Source organism: Somniosus microcephalus, chromosome 31 (assembly GCF_052327205.1).
Source record: "Somniosus microcephalus isolate GS21.2 chromosome 31, FLI_Smic_1.0, whole genome shotgun sequence".
NCBI classification, from domain to species: Eukaryota; Metazoa; Chordata; class Chondrichthyes; order Squaliformes; family Somniosidae; genus Somniosus; species Somniosus microcephalus.
This window is the reverse complement of record NC_141017.1, coordinates 8,439,960-8,452,248: the sequence shown is the minus strand read 5'-3', so window position 1 is coordinate 8,452,248 and position 12,289 is coordinate 8,439,960. Positions and strand designations below refer to the sequence as shown.

Here is a 12,289-nt window from a genome sequence, read left to right as displayed (position 1 = left end):
TATATATCAAAAAAGAGCCCTCGTCCTAACACCGACCCCTGGGAGCACCACTGTACACTTCCCCCAGTCTGAAAAACAACCGTTCACCACTACTCTCTGCTTTCTGTCTCTTAGCCAATTCCGTATCCACACAACCACCGTCCCTTTAATCTCATAGCCTTCAATTTTGCTAACAAATCTATTATGTGGTAGATTGTGGCCAGATCCTCTGCAATTTTCACCTTACTTCATCTCAGCAACTTAGGATGCATCCCATCTTTTCTACTCTGAGCACTGCCAACCTTTTAAGCACCTCCTCTTTATCTATTTTTTATCCTATCCAATTTCTCTTCTGCCTTCTCCTTTACTGTGACATTGGCAGCATCCTCTTCTTCACTCAGTTCCTCAGCCTCTACAAGAAGATCTCCTTTCGGTCCCTAATCGGCCCCACCCTTCCCTTCCCTTTTCTTCATTCATAGGATGGGCATCGCTGGCAAGGCCAGCATTTATTGCCCACCCCAAAAAGCCCTTCAGAAGATGGTGAGCCACCTTCTTGAACTTGAGGAACAGTCAATCACATATAGGCCAGACTGGGTAAAGACAGCAGATTTCCTTCCCAAAAGGACATTAGTGGGTTTTTACAACAATCCAATAGTTTTATAATGCTAACTTTTAATTCCAGATTTATTAAATTGAACTTAAATTCCCTAGCTGCCGTGGTGAGATTTGAATTCATATTTCCAGATTGTTAGATTCAGGCCTTTGGATTTACCAGCCCAGTGACATAACCAATACGCTACCATACCATTGACTACTTTTCTACTCTTTATAAAAGGCTTTTGAGTTTCCTTTTATGTTACCCAATAATGACCAGATAATCAGTAGTGATGTAGTTTGAGGGATACATATTGGCCAGGACACCAGGGATAACTCCCCTGCTCTTCTTCAAAATAGTTGCCATGGCATCTTTTACGTCCACCTGAGAGAGCAGACGGGGCCTCGGTTTAACGTCTCATCCAAAAGGCGGCACCTCTGACAGTGCAGCGCTCCCTCAGTACTGCACCGAAGTGTCAACCTAGATCACATACTCACATTTCTGGAGTGGGACTTGAAGCCACAGCCTTCTGAGTTAGAAAGCACGAGTGACACTGCAGTGATGAGGAGGGACTACAATAATTAGGACTCTTTCCATTAGAACAAAGTCGGTTAAGAGGAGATCTGATAGAGGTGCTCAAGTTATGAGGGGGTTTAATCAAGCTAAACTGTTCGGTGAGTAGGTAACTAGAGGGGGGTAATGTTAAGATTATCGACAAAGGAACGAAGGGAGAGTTTAGGAGAAATATTTTACACCCCAGGTTATTAGAAAGTGGAATACTGGACCAGAAACGGTGGTGGGAGGAGAAGCCACAATATCAAAAGGGAAGAGGGTAAATATTTCAAAAACAAACATTTTAAAGGTTATGAGTAAAGGGCGGGGAAATAGGACTAAGTGAACCGTTCTTTGAGAGAGCTAGCACAGGGGCGATGGGCTGAATGGCCTCCTTCTGTGCAGTGAAATCCTGTGATTCCCTGAGTCCTGGCATCTCAGTCGCAATATTGTTGTAATATATGAGAATATTCTTCAGTGCGTGTGTTGGAATGATAAAACGCCGACACATTTGAGGGGAGCCATGAGGGAGCAGGGAATGGAGGGATGTGGGGCAGGGTTGGTGGAGGCAATTAGAGTGTGGGGGAGGGAGGCTCGTGTGGAATACAGCACTTGGGTCGAGGGGCCTGTTTGTGAGCTGGTAGGCTGTGTAATGGCCAGCAGGAAATAATTACTCCCTGGTGTTAACAGCAGTTCTTAGAAATAAACATTAGTTCTGGGCTGGAGTTGAAACCAGTGAAGCAGACGAAAGGGACAGTTACAGATCACTGCCAAACTGTCTGCAGCTGCCAAGTCCGCTGTGAATCTTAAAAAAACAGCTTTTACCAACACTCCAGGTCCATTTCTGGCCGGTTTTGTTGCTTCTTTCCTGCCTTAGTTTGTCAGCAGCTTTATTCTGGATGATGTTGTTCCTCTCTGCAATGGATGCCACTGTACTCAATTCACTGCCACTTCAATTCCTGCCTTCCCCTTCCTGATACCTGCAGCCCATCCCATTGGATGTCACTGAGTTGCACCAACAAAGATTAAATCCCCCGTCACACAATGCGCTTTCGCCTCTCGCCAGGCTTCTCATCCCCTCCTCTCCACTGACTCCCTCGCTGGGCCTTGGCCCCACAGGTGCAGTCACCTCAGCACCTTCTCCAAGGGGCCATTGTTCATCTGTAAGTCTTGGCACTGAATGGTCGCAGGCTGTCCAACTGTAGTGTGCATCGAGGCGGAGCCTGTTCCTGGCCACACTCACAGTGTGCGCGCACCCACACTTCCCGGAGGCAGTCAGTGTACAGTGAGCAAGACCAGTAACCTTGGCTAATGGTTCTCAGCGGCTTTCTCTCATATCCTGCACCATCTCCTTAAACGAGCTCTGCCTTGCCACAAACTGGAATGTGCCTTTATACGCCCAATATCTGGTAATGCAGCGCGCTCAGCGGTCAAGCAGAAGCCCTTGTATTGAGTTCCGTGATTACACGTTGAATCTTCTCACAATCTCCTTCGGGAATTTTTTTTAAAAACAGGGCTACAACAACAACAGCTTGCATTTATATAGTGCCGTTAACGTAGTAAAACGTCCCAAGGTGCTTCACAAGAGCGTTATCAGACAAAATTTGACTCCGAGCCACATAAGGCGATATTAGGACAGATGACTAAGGCTTGGTCAAAGAGGTATGGGAAAGAGCAGGGGACTGGGACTAATTGGGTAATTATACAACAGGCCTGATAGGCCGAATGGCCTCCTTCTGCGCTGTATGATTCTAGTGGGGGGGGGGGGAATTTGTTATCACCCATTTTGGAGCGCTAATATCGGCCTGGTGCAAAGTTTAGCGCCCAGCGCTAATTATCGTCTCCGACTGCAAAATTCGCCTCTATCACCCCTGGAGGTGATTGGAGCACTAAATCAGGTGCTACACACCCCTCGCAAGGCGCAAATGCCAGGGAGCGAGGCGCTACCTCAGAATGCTACCGAAGCTCAGGCGATGCCCGTTGCCATGGCAGCCAGACAGACTGGTGCCGTCCAGTTCTTAAAGGGGAGGGGCCATCTTGCTGGCCAGCCACACCCTGCTCATTGCAGCCTTGAATCTCGGCCTGGAGAGACCTCGAAAGCAATTGTGTTGGAAGCACTAATGGATAGGCCCAGGGAAAGAGCTCGGCGCGTAGGAACCTCAAAAGTGGTGCTGAGGGCCAAAACTCCTTAGGACAAATTTTGCCGACAAGAAAAGGCAGGAAGCACCCGCCTTTAAATAGCACTCCCCCAACCCCTTCCCGACTTGAAAACGTTCCCCTCTACCTGTCGTTCCTAGCGGCAGGCGCTAAGGCAGGAGGCACGACTCAATATCCCGTCCAGGGCGCTACCGGGGCATTGCACGCTTGACTAACGTCATGATCTGCGGGTGCCGGAGAGCGTGGCAGTAGTGTTTAGCGCCGCCGCAGAACGACTGGTCAATTTCGCGAGCAGCGCTAAAATCGCCGCGCTCGGACGCTAAGTTCCTAGCGCCCCGTTAGTGCTCCCCCCGGAGGCGCTAACCAACTGAATTTTTCCCCCAAAGATTCTAGGACAGCAGTGAACACTCCATCAGTCTGTGGCTCAGGAAACCAACTATAAAACAGGGTTATCAACAGAAAAGCACAGACAAGACAGCAGATTACAGCCGTTTACAGAACTCATCAGTTCCTCGTTGAACACAGAAAATAATAAACAGATGCAACCCTTTGCTAATATCCATAGCAGTCCTGTGTTTGGGATAACGGCCAAGAAATTCAATATCGGAAAAAAACCTGCTGGTACCACCATGGGCCGGTGTTACTGGCTGCCGAAATTTATGGCGCTGGCAGGGCTGGTAAATTGGCGCTGGTGGCAAATTAACTTTAGCCCAGCGCTAAACTCACCATGCAATGCCGTTCTGGTGGCGTTTGTCCCAGCAGGAGGACCTAATGTAGCATGGCCGTAATGTCATTGCATCAAGAACAGCCTTCTCTTAAAGCAAGGCTGTCATTTCAGAAAGCAATGCGGACTCTTAAAGGGGAACTGCCTTCTGAGAAAAAGAAAATTAACATTAAAAATAATTCTCAAATGGCAGTCTTCAGCTCTTAAAGCTGAATTGCCTTCCGCACCTAAAAAAAATGGACAAAGTGCTTCAGCACTAACACAAATGGCTCAGCAAGCCAGGGAAGGAGCACCCAGGGTCTCGCATGCAGCACTCCAGCTTTGTGCAGGGGGTCAGCACTGCAAGAGAGATCCTCTACCCACAGGGGCCAGGAGGCCCTCCAGAAAGAATGATGTAGGACCACATCACCGAGGCCATCACTGCCAGCAGTGTTGTCCCCACCACCTGGCTCCAGTGCCCAAAGAAGCTTCATGACCTCAGACCACTGGTCAAGGTCAGTGAATGCATCTTCAAAAGCCGTCTCCTACCAACTGCACCACTAGCCTCACACGCTGCTCAATGCACGACTGCTCTCCACACCTCAATTACTCACCTATCAACCAGCTGCACCAAACACGAGGCACACCTCCCATTCCTAGCTTCACCTCACCCCCTTGGAGGAGACGGTGCTCTCCATTCCTGACAGGGGCATGGCTGAGCCCTTGGTCAGTGGGGCTGAAAGGATACAAGATGCTGGTGTCCACATACGTTGCCCTTCTTCTGGCTTGCACCTCTTGCTTTCCCGCCCTCCCGTCACCACAACTCCACCCTTCCGCCTTCCACATTTCACACACTCAAGAAATGCAGCCTGCCCAGCCAGTGGTTGACCAAGAAGAAGGAGAGGAGAGTGAAGAAGCAGAACAGGAAGAAACACTTCAAGCCACCAGCTCCTCAAGGTCATCCAACAGTGTCCCCCACTGAAAGTCAACAGTCTTCCACCAGCCATGCGGCAGCCACTGGGGTAGCACTGTGTGACATCAGTATGATAGGCAAAGGCACACACAAGCCAGTCACTAAGGGAATGCATAAGGGTGATGAGTTGATTTCTTGATATCATATTGGATGGATAGATATATAAAGTTGGATTGGAAGGTTTGCTTTGTGGTGGCTTTTATTTCAACAGCAACAACTATAGCGCCTTTAATGTAGTAAAACATCCCAAGGTGCTTCACAGGAGTATTGTAAGACAAAAAAATTGACACCGAACCACATAAGAAGAAATTAGGGCAGGTGACCAAAAGCTTTGTCAAAGAGGTAGGTTTTAAGGAGTGTCTTAAAAGAGGAAAGAGAGGTAGTGAGGCGGAGAGGTTTAGGCAGGGAATTCCAGAGCTCGGGGCCGAGGCAACAGAAGGCACGGCCACCAATGGTGGAGCGATTATAATCAGGGATGCTCAAGAGGTCAGAATCAGAGGAGCGCAGATATCTCGGGGGTTGTGGGGCTGAAGAAGATTACAGAGATAGGGAGGGGCGAGGCCATGGAGGGATTTGAAAACAAGGATGAGAATTTTGAAATCGAGGTGTTGCCCAGCCAGAGGAGATGGGCGAACGGGACTTGGTGCAAGTTAGGACACGGGCAGCCGAGTTTTGGATGACCTCAAGTTTACAGAGGGTAGAATGTGGGAGTCCAGCCAGGAGTGCGTTGGAATAGTCAAGTCTAGAGGTAACAAAGGCATGGATGAAGCTTTCGGAAGTGGATGAGCTGAGGCAAGGGCGGAGACGGGCGATGTTACGGAGGTGGAAATAGGCGGTCTTTGTTATGCTGTGGATATGTGGTCAGAAGCTCATTTCAGGGTCAAATATGACATCAAGGTTGCGAACAGTGTGGTTCAGCCTCAGACAGATGTTAGGGAGAGGGATGGAGTCAGTGGCTCGGGAACGGAGTTTGTGGCGGGGACCGAAACAATGGCTTCGGTCTTCCCAATACTTAATTGGAGAAAATTTCTGCTCATCCATAACTGGATGTCGGACAAGCAATCTGACAATTTACAGACCGTGGAGGGGTCGAGAGAAGTGGTGGTGAGGTAGAGCTGGGTGTCGTCAGCGTACATGTGGAAACTGACGCTGTGTTTTCGAATGATGTCGCCAAGGGGCAGCATGTAGATGAGAAATAGGAGGGGGCCAGGGATAGATCCTTGTGGGACACCAGAGGGAACGATGCAGGAGCAGGAAGAGAAGCCATTGCAGGTGATTCTCTGGCTACGATTAGCTAGATAAGAATGGAACCAGGCGAGTGCAGTCTCACCCAGCTGGACGACGGTGGAGAGGCGTTTGAGAAGAATGGAGTGGTCAACCATGTCAAAGGCTGCAGACAAGTCGAGAAGGACGAGGAGGGATAACCTTTGTCACTGTCATAAATTTCAGCATTGTGGCAAAGAGTATACTGTGATGGTCAGAAACAGAGGGAAAGTAAGGTGTGCGACAAATTTGGAAAGGGGAGATGTTTCCCTCTGTATGTTTTCCGAGCTAATAAAGAATTGTGAAAATGTTCTTCTTCAGTCTGTTTGGATCGCACTGTGCACAGTGTGTTTGGATCGCACTGTGCTCAGTGTGTTTGGATCGCACTGTGCAAAGTGTGTTTGGATCGCACTGTGCACAGTGTGTTTGGATCGCACTGTGCAGAGTGTGTTTGGATCGCACTGTGCAGAGTGTGTTTGGATCGCACTGTGCACAGTCTGTTTGGATCGCACTGTGCTCAGTGTGTTTGGCTCGCACTGTGCAAAGTGTGTTTGGATCGCACTGTGCTCAGTGTGTTTGGATCGCACTGTGCACAGTGTGTGTGGATCGCACTGTGCAGAGTGTGTTTGGATCGCACTGTGCACAGTGTGTTTGGATCGCACTGTGCACAGTGTGTTTGGATCGCACTGTGCACAGTGTGTTTGGATCGCACTGTGCTCAGTGTGTTTGGATTGCACTGTGCACAGTGTGTTTGGATCGCACTGTGCAGAGTGTGTTTGGATCGCACTGTGCTCAGTGTGTTTGGATCGCACTGTGCAGAGTGTGTTTGGATCGCACTGTGCAGAGTGTGTTTGGATCGCACTGTGCTCAGTGTGTTTGGATCGCACTGTGCTCAGTGTGTTTGGATCGCACTGTGCAGAGTGTGTTTGGATCGCACTGTGCACAGTGTGTTTGGATCGCACTGTGCTCAGTGTGTTTGGATCGCACTGTGTTCAGTGTGTTTAGATCGCACTGTGCTCAGTGTGTTTGGATCGCACTGTGCTCAGTGTGTTTGGATCGCACTGTGCTCAGTGTGTTTGGATCGCACTGTGCACAGTGTGTTTGGATCGCACTGTGCAGAGTATGTTTGGATCGAACTGTGCTCAGTGTGTTTGGATCGCTATGTGCTCAGTGTGTTTGGATCACACTGTGCAGAGTGTGTTTGGATCGCACTGTGCAGAGTGTGTTTGGATCGCACTGTGCACAGTGTGTTTGGATCGCACTGTGCTCAGTGTGTTTGGATCGCACTGTGCTCAGTCTGTTTGGATCGCACTGTGCTCAGTCTGTTTGGATCGCACTGTGCACGGTGTGTTTGGATCGCACTGTGCAGAGTGTATTTGGATCGCACTGTGCTCACTGTGTTTGGATCGCACTGTGCAGAGTGTGTTTGGATCGCACTGTGCTTAGCGTGTTTGGATTGCACTGTGCTCAGTGTGTTTGGATCGCACTGTGCTCACTGTGTTTGGATCGCACTGTGCTCACTGTGTTTGGATCGCACTGTGCAAAGTGTGTTTGGATCGCACTGTGCTCAGTGTGTTTGGATCACACTGTGCAGAGTGTGTTTGGATCGCACTGTGCTCAGTGTGTTTGGATCGCACTGTGCAGAGTGTGTTTGGATCGCACTGGGCAGAGTGTGTTTGGACCGCACTGTGCAGAGTGTGTTTGGATCGCACTGTGCTCAGTGTGTTTGGATCGCACTGTGCTCACTGTGTTTGGATCGCACTGTGCAGAGTGTGTTTGGATCGCACTGTGCAGAGTGTGTTTGGATCGCACTGTGCTCAGTGTGTTTGGATCGCACTGTGCAGAGTGTGTTTGGATCGCATTGTGCTCAGTGTGTTTGGATCGCACTGTGCTCAGTGTGTTTAGATCGCACTGTGCAGAGTGTGTTTGGATCGCACTGTGCTCAGTGTGTTTGGATCGCACTGTGCAGAGTGTGTTTGGATCGCACTGTGCACAGTGTGTTTGGATCGCACTGTACAGAGTGTGTTTGGATCGCACTGTGCTCAGTGTGTTTGGATCGCACTGTGCAGAGTGTGTTTGGATCGCACTGTGCTCAGTGTGTTTGGATCGCACTGTGCAGAGTGTGTTTGGATCGCACTGTGCTCAGTGTTTGGATCGCACTGTGCAGAGTGTGTTTGGATCGCACTGTGCTCTGTTTGGATCGCACTGTGCTCACTGTGTTTGGATCGCACTGTGCTCAGTGTGCTTGAATCGCACTGTGCTCTGTGTGTTTGGATTGCACTGTGCCGAGTGTGTTTGGATCGCACTGTGCTCAGTGTGTTTGGATCGCACTGTGCAGAGTGTGTTTGGATCGCACTGTGCTCTGTTTGGATCGCACTGTGCTCACTGTGTTTGGATCGCACTGTGCTCAGTGTGTTTGAATCGCACTGTGCTCAGTGTGTTTGGATCGCACTGTGCTCACTGTGTTTGGATCGCACTGTGCTCACTGTGTTTGGATCGCACTGTGCTCAGTGAGTTTGGATCGCACTGTGCTCAGTGTGTTTGGATCGCACTGTGCAGAGTGTGTTTGGATCGCACTGTGCACACTGTGTTTGGATCGCATTGTGCTCACTGTGTTTGGATCGCACTGTGCTCACTGTGTTTGGATCGCACTGTGCTCACTGTGTTTGGATCGCACTGTGCTGAGATCACTGTTGTCAGAAGTTCTCAAACAATGTTTGACTTTCATTACAGATCTGAGCACTGAGATCAGGAACGGACACACCCAGTTACTGGAGGGACAGACACAGATAGACAAACGCAGTAAGTAAATAATGAGCACCGTCCACATAGCCCAGGCTGCCCTCTGTATCACTGAAGAGGGAATGAGCATTAAAGCTCCCAACGCGCAACTCATCAGACAACTGTCGTGGGAGAAACCAGCCCGGAACATTCCACACCTGGTGCCCCCTTGGGTAATGGCCCGTGCCATGGCTGGACCAAGTATGGAGGTGTCAGGCGAGTTGCCATTATGTCAGGTCCAGTGTTGGCAGTGACAGAGACCTTGAACCCATGGAGGAATGCTAATGGTTGGCAGCACATCTGCATCTGACCAACTTTAACCAATCTCGATGCTTGTGCTGCAATATATACAGGTGGTAGGGACATAACAACAGGAGCAGGCCATTCAGCCCCTCGAGCCTGTTCCGTCATTCAATTAGATCATGATCTGTATCTTAACTCCATCTACTCGCTTTAGTTCCGTATCCCTTAATACCCTTACCTAACAAAAATCCATCAATCTCAAATTTTCAATTGGCCCCCAGCCTCAACAGCTTTTTGGGGGCGAGAGTTCCAGATTTCCACTACCCTTGTGTGAAGAAGTGTTTCCTGACATCACCCCTGAACGGCCTGGCTCTAGTTTTAAGGTCCTTGTTCTGGACTCCACCACCCCCCCCCACCACCAGAGGAAGTAGTTTCTTTCTATCTATCCTATCAACTCCTTTAATCATCTTAAACACCTCAGTTAGATGTCGGCCCTCTGGATCACTTGCTATTTGTTTTATACTGGAGCCTGATCCCGTTTAGAATGATCTGTAACTGACCGATTCAGGACTGGCGTCTTTAAACTGACTGCTGTAGTCTGGGCCTCGATTCCCTGGGCACCGCACTGCAATGTTTAAAGTTGGAGACCAAGGGGCTGATTTTCCTCCCCCACCCCTCCCAACTCAGGTCCAGTGTTAGTCGGGTTGTGCTCTGCGTTACTCTGCCCGACTCAAGTGAGGGTGAAGCTGGACAAATTTTGGGGTTCAGCTCATTACTGGCCTTCCCCAGGGTGCAGGACTGCCCCAGCAGATGGGGGGTGCATGCAGATTAGGGAGGAACCCTGAGAGTTTCTCAGTCCAGCAGCTAATGCCTCCTCTCCAGAAGCAGCATCCAGTTGGTCTCCAGACCTCCTGATCCCGAGAGAACCTTCCGAGTATGGATGTGGGAGGAGGTTTCCTGGCCCTTCTCACATCCTCCAATCGGAGGGCCTGTGTGCCGTCCACGAGGTTCACACTCTGGCCCCCGGTAAGGACCCAGGAAATGACACAGGGGGCCTTCTGACATCACTTCCGGGTCACATACAATTGTTTCAGGCACGAGCTCTCGGACTGGGATATTATTTTTTTAATTAATTTTTCTCGGGATGTGGGCATCGCTGGCAAGGCTGGCATTTATTGCCCATCCCAAGTCACCCTTACGGAGGAGGTGGGGTGGGCCTTCTTCTTGAACAGCGATGATGAAAGAACAGCAATATATTTCCAACTCTGGATGGTGTGTGACTTGGAGGGGAACTTGGAGGTGATGGTGTTCCCATGCACCTGCTGCCCTTGTCCTTCTAGGTGGAAGATGTGGTGTATGTAACCTGTTCCACCTTAAGAGAACTTAAGCCTGTTCCACCTTAAGAGATGTACTACTTTCTCTGGCTGCTGTATACGTAATACCGGTGGTGACCACACCGGTATATAAGCACTGTGTAGTAATATTGTATTCAGTATAGTCCGACCTCCAACCAGTAAAGACCTGTTGAATTTACTCTTGTAGTCTGTGTAGTAATTATCACTATAACACACAGACTTAACAGTGGCGACGAGTCCGATTCTTACCCTGTGGCAGTTATTTCCACGGCGGCTTCGTCCACAGACAGGACGTCGAAGAGAGGTTTCCACCCTCATCACCCTACTGGAAGACACGTCGAGCGGCAGGCATCGAGAAACCGGAGTGCAGAAGACATCCTGACCTCGAAGCCTCCATCAGCGACTGTCAGCTTTCTTCTTTCTACCTCGGTGGCGGGTAAGCCGGGCAGCGACGCGACAGAAAGTCAACCGCGTTGGCTGTACAGACGGGGCTGGGAAGACGGAGGAATAAGCGCGGTGAGATCGATCGCGACCGGAGATAAGGGCCGGGCCGCTTTCGAGCGAGAGGCGCAGCGCTGGGACATCGATCGCGACCGGAGATAAGGGCCGCATTCGGGCTAAAAGGCGCAGCGTCTGGGGAAACTGAAGGCGCGAGAGCCGCGGTGAAGCGGAGACAGCGTCGGGGGACGGTTGAAGACCGCCAAGCATGGGAAAACCGCCATTTTGTGGGCAGAAGACGACGACAAGAGCGGGAAGCCGCCATCTTGGATAATATAATAATACAATAAATTGCAACAATGCCTAAACATGGGAACATTAATATCTTTGATAGTGACATCGAAGATTGGGCCATGTATGTAGAACGCATACAAAATTATTGTAAGGCAAATAAAATTCCTGATGCAGATAAAGCACTAACATTATTAAATTTAATGGGTGCGAAGACATACGGGCAATTGAAACACCTGTTATCACCAGATGAACCGGCGGATAAGACGTTCGATGAGATTGTTACTGTCCTGAAAAATCATCTAAACCCCACGCCGCTGATGCTAGCGGAATGATTTAAATTTTACGACAGAAGGCAGCTGCAGAATGAAAGCAATGCTGAATATTTGATGGAATTACGTAAGCTAGCAAAATATTGTCAGTTTGGAACGGGACTGACAGAGGCACTACGAGATAAATTTGTGTGTGGTTTATTTAAACAGGATACACAAAAGCGACTGCTCGAGGAGAATGAGCTGACGCTTGAGAAGGCGGTCACTATGGCAGCAGCACATGAAGCCGCAGCGAGAGGCATGGCAGTAATGCAGCTACGGTCACCGGAACTCGGTACAAACAAATTGGGTTTGAGTTCTGTCAAATGTTATCGTTGTGGAAAGACAACGCACGATCAGAACCAGTGTTGGTTTAAAAACCAAGAATGCAGAACGTGTGGCAGGCTTGGCCACATAGCTAAAGTATGCCGGTCAGGAAAGAAGACCAGCAACAAAAAGTCACCGCAAGGAAAATACGCAAAGGTACACAAGGTGACAAAGAACAGTTTGACCGAACAGAAGTCAGATTCAGACGCTAGCAGTAATGAACTGGATAGCTTAAGAGTACACAACGTTGGTAAGGATGCAGATCTCCAGACAATTTGGGTCACTCTTCAGATAGCAGGAGTCCAAGTAAAAATGGAATTG

General features: G+C 49.5%; 1 protein-coding gene across 2 annotated transcripts in view; it reads left to right on the top strand.

The window, feature by feature from the left end:
* The window catches only part of LOC147097560 (uncharacterized), a 114,811-nt gene that overhangs the window by 76,542 nt on the left and 25,980 nt on the right, over positions 1-12,289 (top strand). For both annotated transcript variants that reach the window (XM_085971514.1, XM_085971512.1), the window contains exon 6: positions 8,956-9,024. In XM_085971514.1, coding sequence (XP_085827640.1) covers positions 8,956-9,024 — 69 coding nt within the window. The remainder of the gene's footprint in view (positions 1-8,955; positions 9,025-12,289) is intronic.